The 15,264-nt window shown below is 53.6% G+C and overlaps 1 protein-coding gene across 2 annotated transcripts; it reads left to right on the top strand.

Annotated features, from left to right (window-relative positions):
- The first annotated feature begins 449 nt into the window (after positions 1 to 449).
- tmprss2 (transmembrane serine protease 2) lies at positions 450 to 5,326 on the top strand. 2 transcript variants are annotated; one of them, XM_086160184.1, is made up of 15 exons: positions 450 to 589; positions 681 to 737; positions 845 to 892; positions 1,030 to 1,210; positions 1,728 to 1,820; positions 1,886 to 2,002; positions 2,090 to 2,219; positions 2,430 to 2,546; positions 2,619 to 2,659; positions 3,272 to 3,440; positions 3,537 to 3,709; positions 3,780 to 3,875; positions 4,553 to 4,695; positions 4,766 to 4,918; positions 5,061 to 5,326. In XM_086160184.1, the coding sequence occupies exons 3-15, from the start codon at positions 878 to 880 to the stop codon at positions 5,067 to 5,069; spliced, it is 1,437 nt and encodes a 478-aa protein (XP_086016310.1). In that variant the 5' UTR covers positions 450 to 589; positions 681 to 737; positions 845 to 877; the 3' UTR covers positions 5,070 to 5,326. The 2 variants fall into 2 exon arrangements, with proteins under 2 accessions (XP_086016310.1, XP_086016311.1); XM_086160185.1 differs by having other exon boundaries at positions 501 to 737.
- The last annotated feature ends 9,938 nt before the right edge of the window (positions 5,327 to 15,264 follow it).

The raw sequence follows: 15,264 nt of genomic DNA, 5'->3' as shown, positions 1-15,264 counted from the left end.
AAGCGGGTCTCGTTCCCCCGTCCTTACCAACAACGACACACTTGGATAACGGTCGACCGCGGTTGTCCGAGTTACAAATCTGGCATCGGTCAAATGTGGCGGGTTTGGCAGGAAGACATGATGTTCTGAAGTCCCTGAAAGGACCTGTCGTTCATTCCTTCCCCTCTGAGTGGACGCAGCCAAACACTGAGCTAAATATTAACCTGGACCAAAAGTCCTTTGAGCAATCAGTGCTTTTAAGGCCATTTTTTCAGATGTTACTGATTAAACGGGGCCGGAGGACGGACCGGAGCTGGCTTTACCCTGTGTTAGCTTCAGGCGCGGTGGGCAAACAGTGACCACTTGACACCCGCTTAACCTTTCGCTAACCAAGGCTATTACAGATTGCTGGGAAAACAGCGTCTCAGGAGGCGCAGGGTGTCTGAGCAGGGCGTCTCGCTGTCTCCCGTTCATCTTCCGGAATCCAGCACATTTCCGATGCTCGTCCAGGAGGTGATACCAGGTGGAGGCGGCGTTAGAGTTGGTGTTTGGTGAACGGACTCGCGGCTCTCCCGTCGTTTCCACCCCGAACGCTCGGCCGGCGTCGGAGGTAAAGGCTGCCCGGCTGTTTGCTTGTGTCACTTTCCAAGTGTGCTGTAAATCCTTGCGTGGGCGTGGTTGTGGTGGTTTTGTTCACACAGCGCAGCGGAGTGACACACAGGATCAGGACTGCAGGAGGGTGAAGAGGGACCTCAAAGGTAGGGGGAAGAACTGTATGAAGAAATATTTAAGCCCAGCAGTATCTACGCTCTTCTATCTCTCCTTATTCTGAGCCGGATTATGATTTCATGTTTTTTTCCCGCAGATTCCGAGTCCGACCCGACTGACCGGCACCAGAATGAGCGGCGCTATGGTGAGTCCCGTTGACCTTTCGGAGGAACTCGTGCTCACTGGCATTCACGGCGAGCCCTCACTTGGGAGGTAAATCGGGTTCTGCTTGAGTCCCGCGCTCTCGCCGCGAGGTTTCCCGGTCTTCTCCTTGGCTTCCAGGTTTCCGGCCCCACGTACGATAACCCGGGCTTCCAGCGCGACGAGCGTCCGCCTCCGTACGCCCCCCGCCTCCCGCCACAAATCCCCAGCTACGTCGTCGCCGCCGCCGCCGCGCCAGAAACCGTCGACACCCACCGATCCACGGCGCCCGGGCCGGAGCGGGGCCGTGCACAAAAGAGTGGTGTGTAAATATTTGAGTCACATTTTGTCTGAAGAATTCCAACAGCGCAGAGAAGAAAGAGTTTGAAAAAAAAACTTCCTTCCATGAAGATTGGAACGTCACCAAAGCAGGAACACGGAAAGCAGCCAGATCTGGTGTGAGCAACGCCCATTTCAACGGGAAGCGATTACACCTGTCTGTTTTTATTCCCCTTGCGGTGACTCACCTGTCACGCTAATGAGACGAGAACAAACGGGAGGAAAAACAACAACATAATAAGAAAAGGAATAAGTAACTTCAAACAACGCGGGCTCACCCGGATGTCTCCGTTTATTTTTTCTCCCTCGCATGTGCACAGGTGGTTGGTCGTTTCAGTGTTTTGCAAGACTAGCGGCGCTTCATAGACAGTGTGACTACTGTTTTTAATAGTTAAGCCCTCCTTGCAGACGATACCGAGGGATGACTCGCCCCCTCTGCGGCCGGCGGAGGGGGCAGCCATTATCCTGTCGTCCTTTGACTGTTCTCCTTTGCCGTGCAGCGGGGAGGTCGTGTCCCTGGAGAAATATTCTCTGCGCGTCCGTCTGCCTGCTCCTTGTCCTGGTGGTGCTCAGCCTCCTGCTCTGGTACTTCTGTAAGTATCTCAAAGTGGTATCTCCTCACCCTGTTGTGCCTCTAAAGCCCCCCTGTGTTCCCCAGTGGCGTACCAGTGTGCGCTGGGACGGTCCTGCAGCGACGGAGGGCCGTGTCTGAGCGCCACCCAGTGGTGTGACGGCGTCCAAGACTGTCCAGGCGGACAGGATGAATCTCAATGCTGTAAGACGAGGAACCCCGGCACTCCTCGCACCCGCTGACCCGCCGCGTCCTCCGGTTAAAGCCGCTGTTGTCGCCTCCGCCTCACAGTTCGCCTCCACGGGCCGGAGCCGGTGCTGCAGTGGTACTCCTCCAGCGGCGCCGCCTGGATGCCGGTGTGCGCCGAGGAATGGGACGACAACTACGGCAGAGACGCTTGCGAGCAGATCGGCTTTAGAAGGTGCTCGTTTAACACGTCCGCGCAATCCGAAGGGAATATTAAACCCATCTGCTTCTATCTTTGAGTAAACTGCTGCCGATATTGGCCCCGAGTCGCAGCACGCGAGGGGCTTCGGTGTCTGTTCGTTTGCAAAGAAATCCGAACGCAAGCTCATTTCCCTGTCTGACATGCAAACCTGTGCTCGCCGCGCCGGGTTTACCGTCTTCCCAGGCAGGATTACGTAACTTCCAAGGCGACCAGCGCGGGCCATCTGGCCTCCGAGGGCTACGTGAAGCTGAAACGCAGGGGCGTGCACGTCCGGCCCAGCCTTTACCAGCCGACACACAGGTGAGAACCCGACCGCGACCGCGCTGCACAAATAACCCCCTTCTGATCAGATCTGATTTCTCTCCTTCGCAGCCACAGTTGTCCAGGAGGAGCCGTCCAGCTGCTCTGCATCGGTGAGTCCATGTTGTTGCATCGGTTAAATATCCTTGTCGGCCGGACGGAGCCGGAAGGAAGCTCCCTCTTACGACAGGTCCAGGAACAGGAAGTTATTTTTATTTTTCTAATCCTCAACATCCTTATTGGCGCGGCCGGTGGCGCCGGAGTTCAGCACCTCCATCCAGCAGCCAGAAGGTCCCTGCTTGGATTCCCACTGATTACTTTATGCATGGAGATGCTGTGTTCCTCACACAGTCCAAACACGCGATGGAGAGGGTGAACGCTTGTATGTGTGTGAAGCCCACGTCTCGTCCAACCAGAGCGGACCCGCCTCCCTCCAGACGCCGATAATGACCGAACGAGTGAATTCTTATTTCTTTTAAATGATCCACGACATCTCATTGGATCTGGACGGTTTAGCCGTGTCGCTATGGAAACAACCGTTTTGAATCCGCAAACCAAGGGGCCGGCGATATTTGCGCGACGGCTTTGACGGCCGCGCGTCCGTGTTTGAAGGCGTGTTCATGCTGCTGACGGTCGAGGCCGGTGAGGATCTTCTCACCCGGAGGACCGGCGTGATCTTCCCCGCCTGTGACGGGTGGTGACGGCGTCTCCGTCCGCGCCCTCAGGTTGCGGAGAAAGCTCCCGAGGGCCTCGCTCTCGCATCGTGGGCGGGAACGAGGCGGTGAACGAAGCTTGGCCGTGGCAGGTCAGTCTCCAGGTCACGGGACGGCACGTGTGCGGCGGCTCCGTCATCGACCGGCTCTGGATCCTGTCCGCTGCGCACTGCTTCCAGACGTGAGCTGCCGCGGCGCCTTCCGCATCCTCCTGAAGGTATCGGAGAAGTTCTCCTCCAGTCTGACCTGGTTTTTTGTTTCTTCTCTCCCGCGGCAGATTGTCCAATCCCAGAGAGTGGACGGTGAGGTCCGGGGACGTGAGCCTTCTTAAAATGAGTTTCGACGCCGGTCACGGAGTCCTGAAGGTCATCGTGCACCGTCAGTACGACCCCGAGACCAACGACAACGACGTCGCTCTCCTAAAGCTGGACCGGCCGCTGAGGTTCTCCAGTAAGTGTCTCCGATCCGGTGGATTGCGGTCGTGGCTGCAAACCGCCCGGTCTGACTCTGAATCCCACAGGCGCCGTGAAACCCGTGTGTCTCCCCAACGTGGGCGTGGAGATCTCCGAGGGGAACCGGGCCTGGATCACGGGCTGGGGAGCCCTGCGCTCGTCCGGTGAGTCGATCCGTGTCGCGCGCGTCGACGGCGAGAGTCGGTTCCGTGACCGAGCTCGTAGCTCATATGTCGAATTACATTTCCCCACGAACATCAACTGGAACGCTGTTCATCTGTTCCGGCCTCCGGTTTGTTTTGGGCTTTTAAATGAAGACGATGTACTTTATAAATGACAAATCACAGATAATAAATAGCGAGTGCTTTATCCTTAACTGGCTGGCTATACGCTGAATGCTACGTCGCTGTGCTGAATGGAACTTTGCTCCACTTGATGTCTAAAGTCCATTTATGGAGGCAGTGAAGCCGCTTCTCTTTTTGAAACCATCAAATCGTCCACGACAGGCTTTGAACACCTCAGCCGTCCACTTGCCCGCCGTCCGCTCCTCACAGACGACGCTCTCCGTCACCGTATCCCGCCGTCTCTTCATGGACGAGTCCAAAACACACACGCCTCGCTTGTGTTTTTCCATGGTTTTCTCTGGGAAAGCTAGTGGCTTTAAACGCCACTTCACCGACCGCGGTGGCCGCGTCGGTGTCCCACGCTCGCCGCTCACTCAGATCGGGCGTCCGATCACAAAGCAAAGCTCCCGAGTCGCTTCGAGTTCTTACCGTTTGGCCGACACAGGCGTGTTTTTTCGGCGCGGGGCGCGGATTAATCCCCGTGGACTCGTCCTCAGGTCCGTCCCCCGACAGGCTGAACCAGGCCGAGGTGACCGTCTACAGCAGGGAAACCTGCAACCGACCCCAGGTGCTCAACGCGCAGGTCACCGAGTCCATGATCTGCGCCGGCAAACTGCAGGGGGGCGTGGACTCGTGCCAGGTGAGGCCGCCGAGTCCTCGCGTTAAACACTGAGTTCGACGCGAGATGCTAACCCGGCGGGGATCCGCAGGGGGACAGCGGGGGGCCCCTGGTGGTCAGGAGGGCCGGCGTGTGGTGGCTGATCGGGGACACCAGCTGGGGGATCGGCTGCGCCTGGAGGAACAAGCCGGGAGTTTACGGCAACGTCGCCCACTTCAGAGACTGGATACGGGAGCAGATGCAGGTACGGTTCTTGGACGCTGATAAACTAGGATACGGGGAGCTCAAACAGAACACGGCCGTTATGAGGGATTTATCATCGCGTTGTCCGACCCACGAGTCAGGCTTTGGCGACTCTTTCAGTGTCATTTTTTTTTTCTCTACAGATTAACTGATGCGGGTTTTTTGGCGAAATGTAGACCGGCATACACCCGTCGGGGAGCGGACGATCCGAGGGAAGCTCCGCCCCCAATCCACCCCCTCCTGTCACTCACTTTGCACTTTGAAATCTGAAAACAACAAGGGGAATATTTCTATTTTTGTATTTTCCTGGTGAACAAAATGAACCAACTGACCCGGAACACTCTCATCAAAATACACTTATTTATTTTGTTTAAATAAATTACTCTATGTTTTTGCACACAAAAAAAAACACAGGATTTTTAAATGAGTGCTGTTAAACAATGATAATATGGCCGATGGCGTTCACGGAACATCTCGGCCATATCAGGTAAATATCATGAAGTCATGTGATCCGTTTTCCTGGGCTGGAAAGGAAGATCTGAGCTGTGAGAAGGTCAGTCAGGTTGGAGGCGGTCGCTCCGGCTGGCTCCGATTCTGAAACGTTCATTGGTGTATCGTCAGCGTAGAAAAGCACAGAGCCGCAGAGCTCTCCTGGAGGAATCCCACATGGAACAGCGCCGCTTCTTCAGCTGGAGGGTTACGTCCATCGTGGATGGAGATCCTCGTCCAAGTCACTTCCCCGAGGAAAACTAGAAGACGGGCGTTTTTAAAAAAGCTCGCGTGATGAACCCGCACTGTTGCAACTCCAGAAGTTGTGTGTCGAGAGTCGTCTGTTGCGAATCCCTTTTTTTGGTCCAAAATACTTTGTGATCGACGTGGCAAACGTGATCCTCTTGGCCTTCTTCTGCTTCTCTGGCATGGACAGAGCCAATCATCTGCCACCATCTGACCCTCTGCATCCTCCTCTCACACAGCCATCACCTCCTGGCCTCCTCCCCTCCAGCCATGTAGATTGGAGTGGATGAAGCTTCCCATCCAGATGGAGGAGCTTGATTGGATTCCCACAGGAGCGTCTTCCTGTGTGGAGACTCCCATGTTCTCCCAGTGTCTGCACGAGGTTCCTCAGGGTTCTTCGTTTCATAACAGCTGTTCACAACAGAAGAGTAGGACACGCTGAAATACAAGATCAATTCCGAACATCATTGGATCATTTCAAGCTTCTCCATCTGGTTAGAAGTTCATCCTCCTCGATGAGAAGGTTCCCTCTGAGGCGTCACAACCGCCTGGAGACTTGGTTGGACGTTGCAAGACCTTCAAGGAACAGGGATCTCAAGACTAAGAAATGCTTTTATTTCCATGGCAACCTCCAGATTCAGTCATCTGGCAGTCACACACACACACACACACCTGTACACTGTGCTCACACACACACTCTTTTTTCAGAGCACTATAAAGATGCCCTCTAGGGGGTGCAGTTGGCTAAAAAAAGCATGGGATGCTTCTGGGGGGTGGAGGGTCACCGTGTGTGAGAGGTCACGGAGAGGTCACCGACCATCTGGATCTTCGCCATGGTAACGTTTCAGAAGGTCTTTTTGGACGCAATGGTTTTCATACGATCATCAGAGCAGCAGAAGGAAAACATGTCGCTGGTCTGACTGGAGACCAGACCGGAGCTCCGGATGCTTCCGGTTCCTTCAAACCAAAGAGGACGTTTCTAAAGCTCTGGACCAAGGAGATATTTGTCATCTCCATGTTTGCGTGGGGCTCCTCTGGGTTCCTCGCGTGCAGGAGGTCCAGTGGAGCTCCTCCGTCGTCCAGACGTGTGGATGAGAAGGCGAATGGCTGGGACGGCGTCCGGCAGCCTCGCCGCTTCCCAGAACCATCGAGTGAATGACTATCTATCTTGTGTCAGCAGATGTTGGCAGTGAGTATCTGCTGCTGGCTCCTCTCCTGCTCCTCTAATTGGCAGATGCTCCTCCCGCCGCCTGCATCTGCTACCTGTTTGTTCCAATTATGGTCCCGTCACGGAGGGCCGGCCCGTCCTCGTCCTCCACCGGCTAGCAGATGCCGCAATTAGCCGCCCGTTCCGACCACCCTGGTGTGTGTGGTTGTGTGTGTGTGTGTGTGTGCCAGGTTCCTTCAACTTCCAACTCAAACCGGCGTGGTCCTCAGAGGAGGTGCTACCTGCTGCTCCCTGGAGCTCAGCGTGGTCATCAGGACGTCCGCTTGCAGAACCTCTGGTGGCGCCGCGAGCGTCCTTCATCTGGTCCAGCGGTGAGAAGGTTGGATGCTCCTCCCGTCTGCAAGATGATGTGTCCCTGCGCAAGACTCAACCCCTAGATGCTATGGATCGTCTGCTCAGTGCTTTGTGTGTGTGTGTGTGTGTGTGTGTGTGTGTGTGTGTGTGTGTGTGTGTGTGAGAGCAAGAGAGAGAATAAATAGGTGAATGGATGAATCTGATAGTGTAAAAGGCTTCGGAATAGCAAGGAATGAAATCATGGGATAAGTGTACAAGTGGATACCAAATGTTTGTGTGTGTGTGTGTGTGTGTGTGTGTGTGTGTGTGCGAGTGAATTGAAGAATGTGATTCATGTTTTAATGAATGTGTGTGTGTGTATATATACACACATATATAGTATAACTTCTCCTTTGGGCTTTTCCCTTCAGGTGTCGCCACAGCGAGTCAACTTTCTCCATCTAACCCTATTCTCTGGATCCTCCTCTCGCACCAACTAACTTCATATCTTCTCTCACTACGTCCATAAATCTTCTCTCTGGTCTTCCTCCAGACCTCATGCCTGGCAGCTTCACCTTCAGCAACCTTCTACCCAGATCTTCACCATGGTTTGGACATGAACACTCCTTTGTTCATGTCCAAAACATCTCAATCATCACTTTGTCTCGGTCATACATGTCCTGCACCCCTGTGACAGATTCTTCTTCTTCTTTAGGCTTTTCCCTTCAGGTGTCGCCACAGCGAGTCAACTTTCTCCATCAAACTTTTCTCTGTATCCTTTCCTTATCGCACCAACTAACTTCATATCTTCTCTCACTACATCCTTAAATCTTCTCTTTGGTCTTCCTGGAGACCTCCTGCCTGGCAGCTCCAATTCCATATATAAATGTATGTATGTTTGTATGTATGTATGTGTATATATACGTATTTATGTGTATACATATATGTATATGTGTATGTATGATATATATATATATACACATATATGTGTTTATATATACATATACATATATGAGATGAGATGAGAACAACTTTATTTATCCCGAAGGAAATTATTGTTCCAGAGTTTCAAGCAAAAACACAACAATAATAGATAATAGTAGGAAGGAGGGAGAATAAGAAATACAATAAGATATAAATTGTCAAGGTTAAGGCTATCAAGTGTTTTAAGGTCTTAAGTACAAAGATTTGAAGATTCCCTTCGGCTGAAGGAAGAGGAATTAAAAAGTCTGATAGCCTCAGGTAGGAAAGACCTCCTGTGGCGTTCAGTGGAGCTCCTTGGTGGTATCAGTCTACAACTGAAAATATATATATGTATGTATGATATATATACACATATATGTGTTTATATGTATATACATCCATGGAGGAGGGTGAGGGTCTCGGCCCGGTTGTTCCCATCGTGCTTCTGACGGATGTGTTCATGTTTACGTCGCCGGAAGAAGGAGAGAGCAGGTGTTAGAGCGCCCCCTGGTGGTGGAGAAGATCTGGGTAGAAGGATGCTGAGGGAGGAGGAGATCCATGGATGGATGGAGGGGAGGAGGACGGGAAGGTGTGAAAGACGAGGGTTGGATGGAGGCAGCTGATTGGCTACAGAAGGTGGAGTCTCCATGTACTCCGTGGCTGCATGGGGTTCCTCAAGGCGCTCAAAGTTCCTCCTGCAGTCCAAACACATGCAGGAGGTTCATGGAGACCTTCCATGGTCCGGACGTGTGAAGGAGAGGGTCAATGGTTGGATGTCTCTATAAGAAGCCCTGCGATTGGACCAGGGAGAACCCCACCTCTCGGCCAATCACAGCAGGAGCTGCAGGGCCAGCAGGCCAGAGAATGAATGAATGAATGAATGAATGTGGTCGCTGTGCACGTGTCCATCTTAAATTTTATTTCCAGCGGTTGTAATGGCAAAAGAACACAACTCCCCCCCCCCCCCCCCCCGACACACACACACACACACACACATGGACACACACACACCGATCCAGCCCTGATCCTCGGCGTGCGTCTCTTCCTAAGCGCTCCATTTTGAACGGCTAAAAAAGACGCACCGCGTTCAGCCAATTAGCGCAGAGGAAACTGTTGAGCACAAAAACATGGCGGCTGACGTGTCACAACAAAGTGACAGCGCTGTTACCGGGGGCTAAGTGCTAATCTGGGGTGGAGGAGCGAGGAAGGGGGAGGAAAAAAAAGAGGAAAAACTCCATTCCCGAAGGATGTTTGAGCGAAGAAGAGGCTTAACGGTGCGATTCTGCCCGAGTTCTCACCAGCACTGTGCCTCCGTGTGTGTGTGTGTGTGTGTGTGTGTGTGTGTGTGTGTGTGCCTCTAAGCCTCTGACTGGATGCGCACACACAAAGCTGATGTGTGTGTGTGTTACTGTAATCCTGTCAGTGTGTGTGTGTGCACAAAACCATGTGTCATTTTTGCACAAAGAATATGATCAATGCAACATTTTCCCGCAGCCAATCAGGAAGCAGCCCTTGTTACCGGGCAGTTATGTGTTGGTGAGGTCGATGTCACGCGTCTTCACGACACGTTGAGGTCCAGCGCTCGTCGTGAACGTCAGCGTTCCTCCACGCTTTTTGTAGGTCAACCGGTGCCGAGCCGTGCGCGCACGCCGCCGAGCGAAAGGTCACACCGGGAAAGCCGCGATTTTGTTTATTTTCTGGATGTTTTAGAAATATCTGCTGGATGAAGCCGCTTTGAGTTCTCCTGGAGGTGGAGAGGTCCTTCAAACGCCCTCTGAGATGCATGGAAGCAGCATCATGAAGAGCTTGGAGCCTCCACATCACATCCAGAAGGTCCATGGATGGATTTCCACAGCGTCTTCCTGTGTGGAGTCTCCATGTTCTCCCCGTGTCTGCGTGGGGTTCCTCAGGGTTCTCCGGGTTCCTCACGGTCCAAACACATGCAGGAGCTTCATTTCGAGTTACGACAAGATTCCAGTGACGTCCAGCACACGGTAGATGTTCTGGAGATAGAACAGGGGGGACGGAGAAGATCTGGAGAGAAGGATGCTGAGGCTGGAGGAGGTCTGGAGGAAGACCTGGGGGGAGGGAAGGTGTGGATGAAGAGGTTTGGATGGAGGCAGCTGATTGGCAGAGGATTGGATGGAGGCAGCTGATTGGCAGAGGATTGGATGGAGGCAGCCGATTGGCTGAGGATTGGATGGAGGCAGCTGATTGGCTGTGGGTTGGATGGAGGCAGCTGATTGGCTGTGGGTTGGATGGAGGCAGCCGATTGGCTGAGGATTGGGTGGAGGCAGCTGATTGGCTGTGGGTTGGATGGAGGCAGCCGATTGGCTGAGGATTGGGTGGAGGCAGCTGATTGGCTGTGGCCTCTGGAGAGTTCATCCCAAAGAGGAAGACAGTTTATATTGAAGAACAGAAAGTAAAGATCTCACAGATGGTGGATTATTGATCAGAATTGTTCAGCCTCCCGTCCTGCGCCGCGAACACCCGCAACGCTCGCCGCCTCCACACGGTGGCGCCGTTCCTCGCCGACCGTCCAGAAATCCTCTTTACTGGAAGGCTTCAACTTTAATCTCGTCAATCTGCCCCCCCGCGCTTAACGCTCACCTCAATAACACCGAGGATGAACATCTGCCTGCAGCCTCTGACATGTAAACACAGAGATTTACGTCGAAGACGGCTAGTTATGAAAATCCAGATCATCTCATAACGTGACGCGGGAGGCGCGAGGCCTCCTCCGCCGAGGCCGCGCAGCCGAGGTTGTCCCGGCCGCGGGACTCTGGTCCGTGTTGTCTTTACACGGTTAAATGTCCGTCTCCCCGGTGATCTCCCCGCCGCCGCCGCCGCCGCGCTGTTGACAATTCTGTATTTAGGTCAGCGTGGCCCCCTCGGGGCCCGACGAGCCACTTCCTCCCAGAGTCCCCGTGATTGACACGTTTTCTCATCGCCGGTGAAGTCGCGCTCCTCCGGTTTTGAATTCTTGATGAGTAACATGTTACAAAATACGCCGCCCTCGTTTTGGGCCGCCGAGGCTCTTGTGGCAGAGCCAGATGGTGGACCCATGTATTAACCCGCCGCCGTGTTTTCCTTGGCGTCCCGGTGACCCGGCGGGCCAAGATGGCTACAAGTTGTCACCTCCTGTAGACGGCGTGGCGATAATCGGCGGCAAAAAAACAAGCAAAACAGAATTACCAGGACATCCTCTAAGCACATAATGCCTGTCTTAGACACCGGGCATCTGTTGGCATTTCCTGGTGATATGCCGGACGCGGGGGGGAGGAAGGGGCCGGGATTATCGGGGGGTGAAGGGCGGAGGAGCCGAGGCCACCTGAACACATGCTCTCGTCTGTAAAGCGCTTTTCTTGCGCGGCGGCCCCCGGACGCCGGCGCCGGAGCCCCCGCCGGGCGACGCCCCGCGACGCAGTCAACTGAGATCGCGATCAGCGGCGCCGCCCGACCCCCCCGCCCCCTCCGCTGCGCGCCTCAAGTCTCCGACCGGCGGAGGTGAAGACCGGAAGCGCCGACATCCGGCGAGAAGGTCACGTCGGACCTGCGCCGCTGAGTAAACGGATGGCGAGGCGCCTCAGCGTGCATCCGTGTCCGTGTCGGGGTTCAGCCTTTCCCGCACACGGCCAGAAGGTTGGATTCCCACAGACGTGTGCATGAGAGGGCGGACCAGGGGGAACCCCTGATCTCCACCAATCACGGCTGCGAGAGGCTCCGGCGTCCCCGGGACAAGCGAGTAGATACCGGATGAATGAATAATAATATACTGCTCAAAAAAATAAAGGGAACACTTGAACAACACAATGTAACTCCAAGTCAATCCCACTTGTGTGAAATCATAGTGTCCACTCAGGAAGCAACACACATTCATTTGGACTTGTTTTAAGGACATTACATCAAAGTTGGATCAGCCTGGAGTTTGTTTTTACACTTTAATTTGGAGTGTGATTCCTCATCCAGACCTCCATGGGTTGATACGATTGATTTCCATTGATCATTTTGGTGTGATTTTGTTGTCAGCACATTCAACTGTGTAAAGAGCAAAGTATTTCATAAGAATATTTCATTCATTTAGATCTAGGATGTGTTTTTTTAAGTGTTCCCTTTATGTTTTTGAGCAGTGTATATACATTACTTAAACGCACCGCTCCCATAAGAAATTGAACGATAAAACAACACATCCTGGATGTGAATGAATGAAATATTCTGACAAAATCCCACTAAAGTGTCGGATGGAACTGAACCCCTGGAGGTCTGGACTCCAAATAAAAGTCCAACGTTGACGTCACGTCCTTAAAACGAGTCCAAATCAATCCGTGTTGCTTTCCAAGTAAACACTTTGATTTCACCCACTTACATGTTGTTTTTTAAATGTATTTTTCGGAGCATTATATTTATCACATAGCTGAAATGATCAACCACGTCACACTGAATCTCTTGTTACCTCCCACGCGTCCTGACGCCCCAATCCAACATGGCTGCCCTCGCCGAGGTGGCCGCCGCTGCCGCCGCCTCGCCCTCAGACGGACGTCACATATCGGCCTCGGTTGCCACGGCTCCTCACATGAGCTGTGAAATAATGGCGGCGTTTAGCGGCGGGCGTCGCTCCCTCCACCTGCTGACGGGCCGAGCACGTTCGGCGGGTCAAAGGTTAAATAAGCCCGGAGGAATCAACTGATTGCTGTAATATAAATGGTAATGCTCGCACATCAGTCAGGGAAATTGTCTTTTTTTTTTTTTTTTTCCCTTTCACCAGGAGGGAAAACACGTGTGCGTGAGTGTGTGAGTGTGTGTGTGTGTGTGTGTGTGTGTGTATGTGTGTGTTTACTTCCTGTTTGTTTCCCTTAGTATCTCAATTATGTATTTTCTTTTTGTTCTCATTAATATATGAAATGGGAGGGACAGAAGTGGGATTCCCCTGCAGAAGCCTTCCGAAGCTCCGCCCCTTTTACTCACCTCGTCGTCGTGGTTACAACGATTCTGCGTATCGTATCACGACGCTGCGAAGCAAGATGTGCGAGAAGCGACCCGAGGCCCGGGATCACGCCGCGACCCGGGTCCGAGCCCGTCGTCGCAGAATAATGTGCACGTCTCGGCGGAGCTGATCCCGCCTCCTCGCCGGTTCCCACGGCGACCGGATGGCGCCCTCCAGCCCCCGCCATGCTGCTTGATGCAGCCCATGGCATGTGTCAGGTGTAGCCATTCATTACCTCCCTGCTGGTCCCTCACACACACACACACACACACACACACACACACACACACACACACACACACACACACACACAAGAATAATGCATTTCCGATGTGTTCATCGGGAGTGTGTGTGTGTTGGAGGGTAGAGTGAAAGGCAGTGTGGGGGTGGTGTGTGTGTGTGTGTGTGTGTGTGTGTGTGTGTGTGTAAAAGGACTTCATACATTTTTATGACCAATAAGGTCAGTCATGTGCTGTGGTTGCTAAGCAACCATGCCGCCCCGTGTTGGACAGTTACGGACCGGAGGAGATGTTTGCAGGCTGTGATTGACAGGCCGCCTCGCCAAACCCGCTAACCCCGGCGCCGCGGGAGCTCGCCGCCGCCGGCCAATGGGAGCGGCTCGGCGGCGGGTTCCCGCGATGCTGGCGGAGGAACGTCTGCGGAGGTGGTGGTTTGACCTGGAGAGGAGGAGATGGACGGAGGTGCGGGAATGAGAGGAACCCTGGAGGAACGTCAGGAGTTTAAGGACGGAAAGGCGGCAGCTCAGCGGCGGAGAAGATGAGGAGGTGGAACAAGCAGGATGGAAGGAAAGAATGTCAGACAGAAGGAAACGGCAGGTGGAGAAGATCTGCTGTCTGGTTTGAAGACAGGAGGAAGCAGGGGTGAAGATGTGAAGGTTCCTCTTCGGGAGGGAGGAGGATGGAGAGAGTCCATCAGAGGGACGGCACATCTCCATGTTCTCCATCGTGTTCTCCATGTCTGCCCGGGGTTCCTCCCATGGAGACCCTCAGATGACTGGAGGAGGGGAGATCAGACGAGCTGGACGTCCAGAACATGTTAGATGTTCTGTTGTTTCAGATGTTTTAGTCACTGAAATGGTTTGGACATGGATGGAGAAGATCTGGGTAGACGGATGCTGATGTTGGAGGTCCGTCTGAGGTCCAGAGAGGAGGTTCATGGCTGGAGGACAATGAAGTGAGGTGTTGTGAGAGGAGAGGGTGAGATGGAGCCAGATGATTGGCTGTTGCCCCTGGCAGGAGCAGCCCGAGGGGCAGGTGGAGAACCTGGAGGCCTCCTGGGTGATCGGGCTGAAAACAAAAACAACCTCTTCTCCTCGCCGGTCTCCACGGTCACGCCGCCTCATCAGATAGCGAGTGGAGAGAGTGGAGTTCCTCGATGGAGCACCTTAGCAGATCCATCCGTTGATCCGGCCCTTGGACCGCGGCTCCAACGCTCCTGGACGGTCCTGATGAAGGTCTACTGCAGGGTCAACCAGAGGAGGAGGATCCGTAACTGCTGCTGCAGCAGGAGAACATCTCACAACACGTCGCAGGAGATTCCGTCTCCGTAATTCAACGACAAGAACCCGAGCTCAGCGTCCTTCTACCCAGATCTTTATCTCCAGGGCATCTGACATGTTCATCGGTGCTTTGACGGACTCCTGATGGTCTCCTCTTCACTCCCTAAGAGGAACCTCTCTATCTTCATCTCCACCTCCTGTCCAGACCCCATGGCTGCTCTCACCTCCGTCTTCTCCACCTTTCCTTTCATTACCGCCGATACTCTCCTATCACTTTCCTCCACCCGTTTCAACCCACCTTCTCCACTTCTTCTCCATCGCTTTGGACTGTTGGCCCTCAGCACTTCAACTCCTGCACCTTCTTCATCTCCAGCCCCTGAAGCCCCACCGTTCCTTTTAGGTTCCTCTCATTCAAAACCGTCTCCTGTCTCGCAAACCTTCAGCCCGTTCCTCTCCAGGTCATACGTAGATGTAGATGTTCCTCCAGCTGCTCCCTGGCGGAGTCCTGCAAGCCAGACCTACCAGAAGGTGGGATGGAACCACCTCCGCCTCCCAGATCGGGCAGAATAAAAGAACGAAGGGCCGTTTCTAGCGGGAACCTTAAACCGGTACCTTCATCCTGACTCCCCACAGGACTTGGCGAGC

The sequence above is a fragment of the Fistularia commersonii genome, chromosome 15 (assembly GCF_037954325.1).
Source record: "Fistularia commersonii isolate RoL2024-O1a breed Wild chromosome 15, RoL_Fcom_v1.0, whole genome shotgun sequence".
In the NCBI taxonomy this organism is placed as follows: domain Eukaryota; kingdom Metazoa; phylum Chordata; class Actinopteri; order Syngnathiformes; family Fistulariidae; genus Fistularia; species Fistularia commersonii.
The sequence above is the reverse complement of the archived record's forward strand: the minus strand, read 5'-3'. Positions and strand labels throughout refer to the sequence as shown.

Excerpts from the sequence above, each read along its gene's own strand:
- tmprss2 (XM_086160184.1), top strand. Across the intron at positions 2,003-2,089 it reads ACAGGATGAATCTCAATGCT|TTCGCCTCCACGGGCCGGAG; the intron begins GTAAGACGAGGA and ends TCCGCCTCACAG. Across the intron at positions 2,220-2,429 it reads GAGCAGATCGGCTTTAGAAG|GCAGGATTACGTAACTTCCA; the intron begins GTGCTCGTTTAA and ends CCGTCTTCCCAG.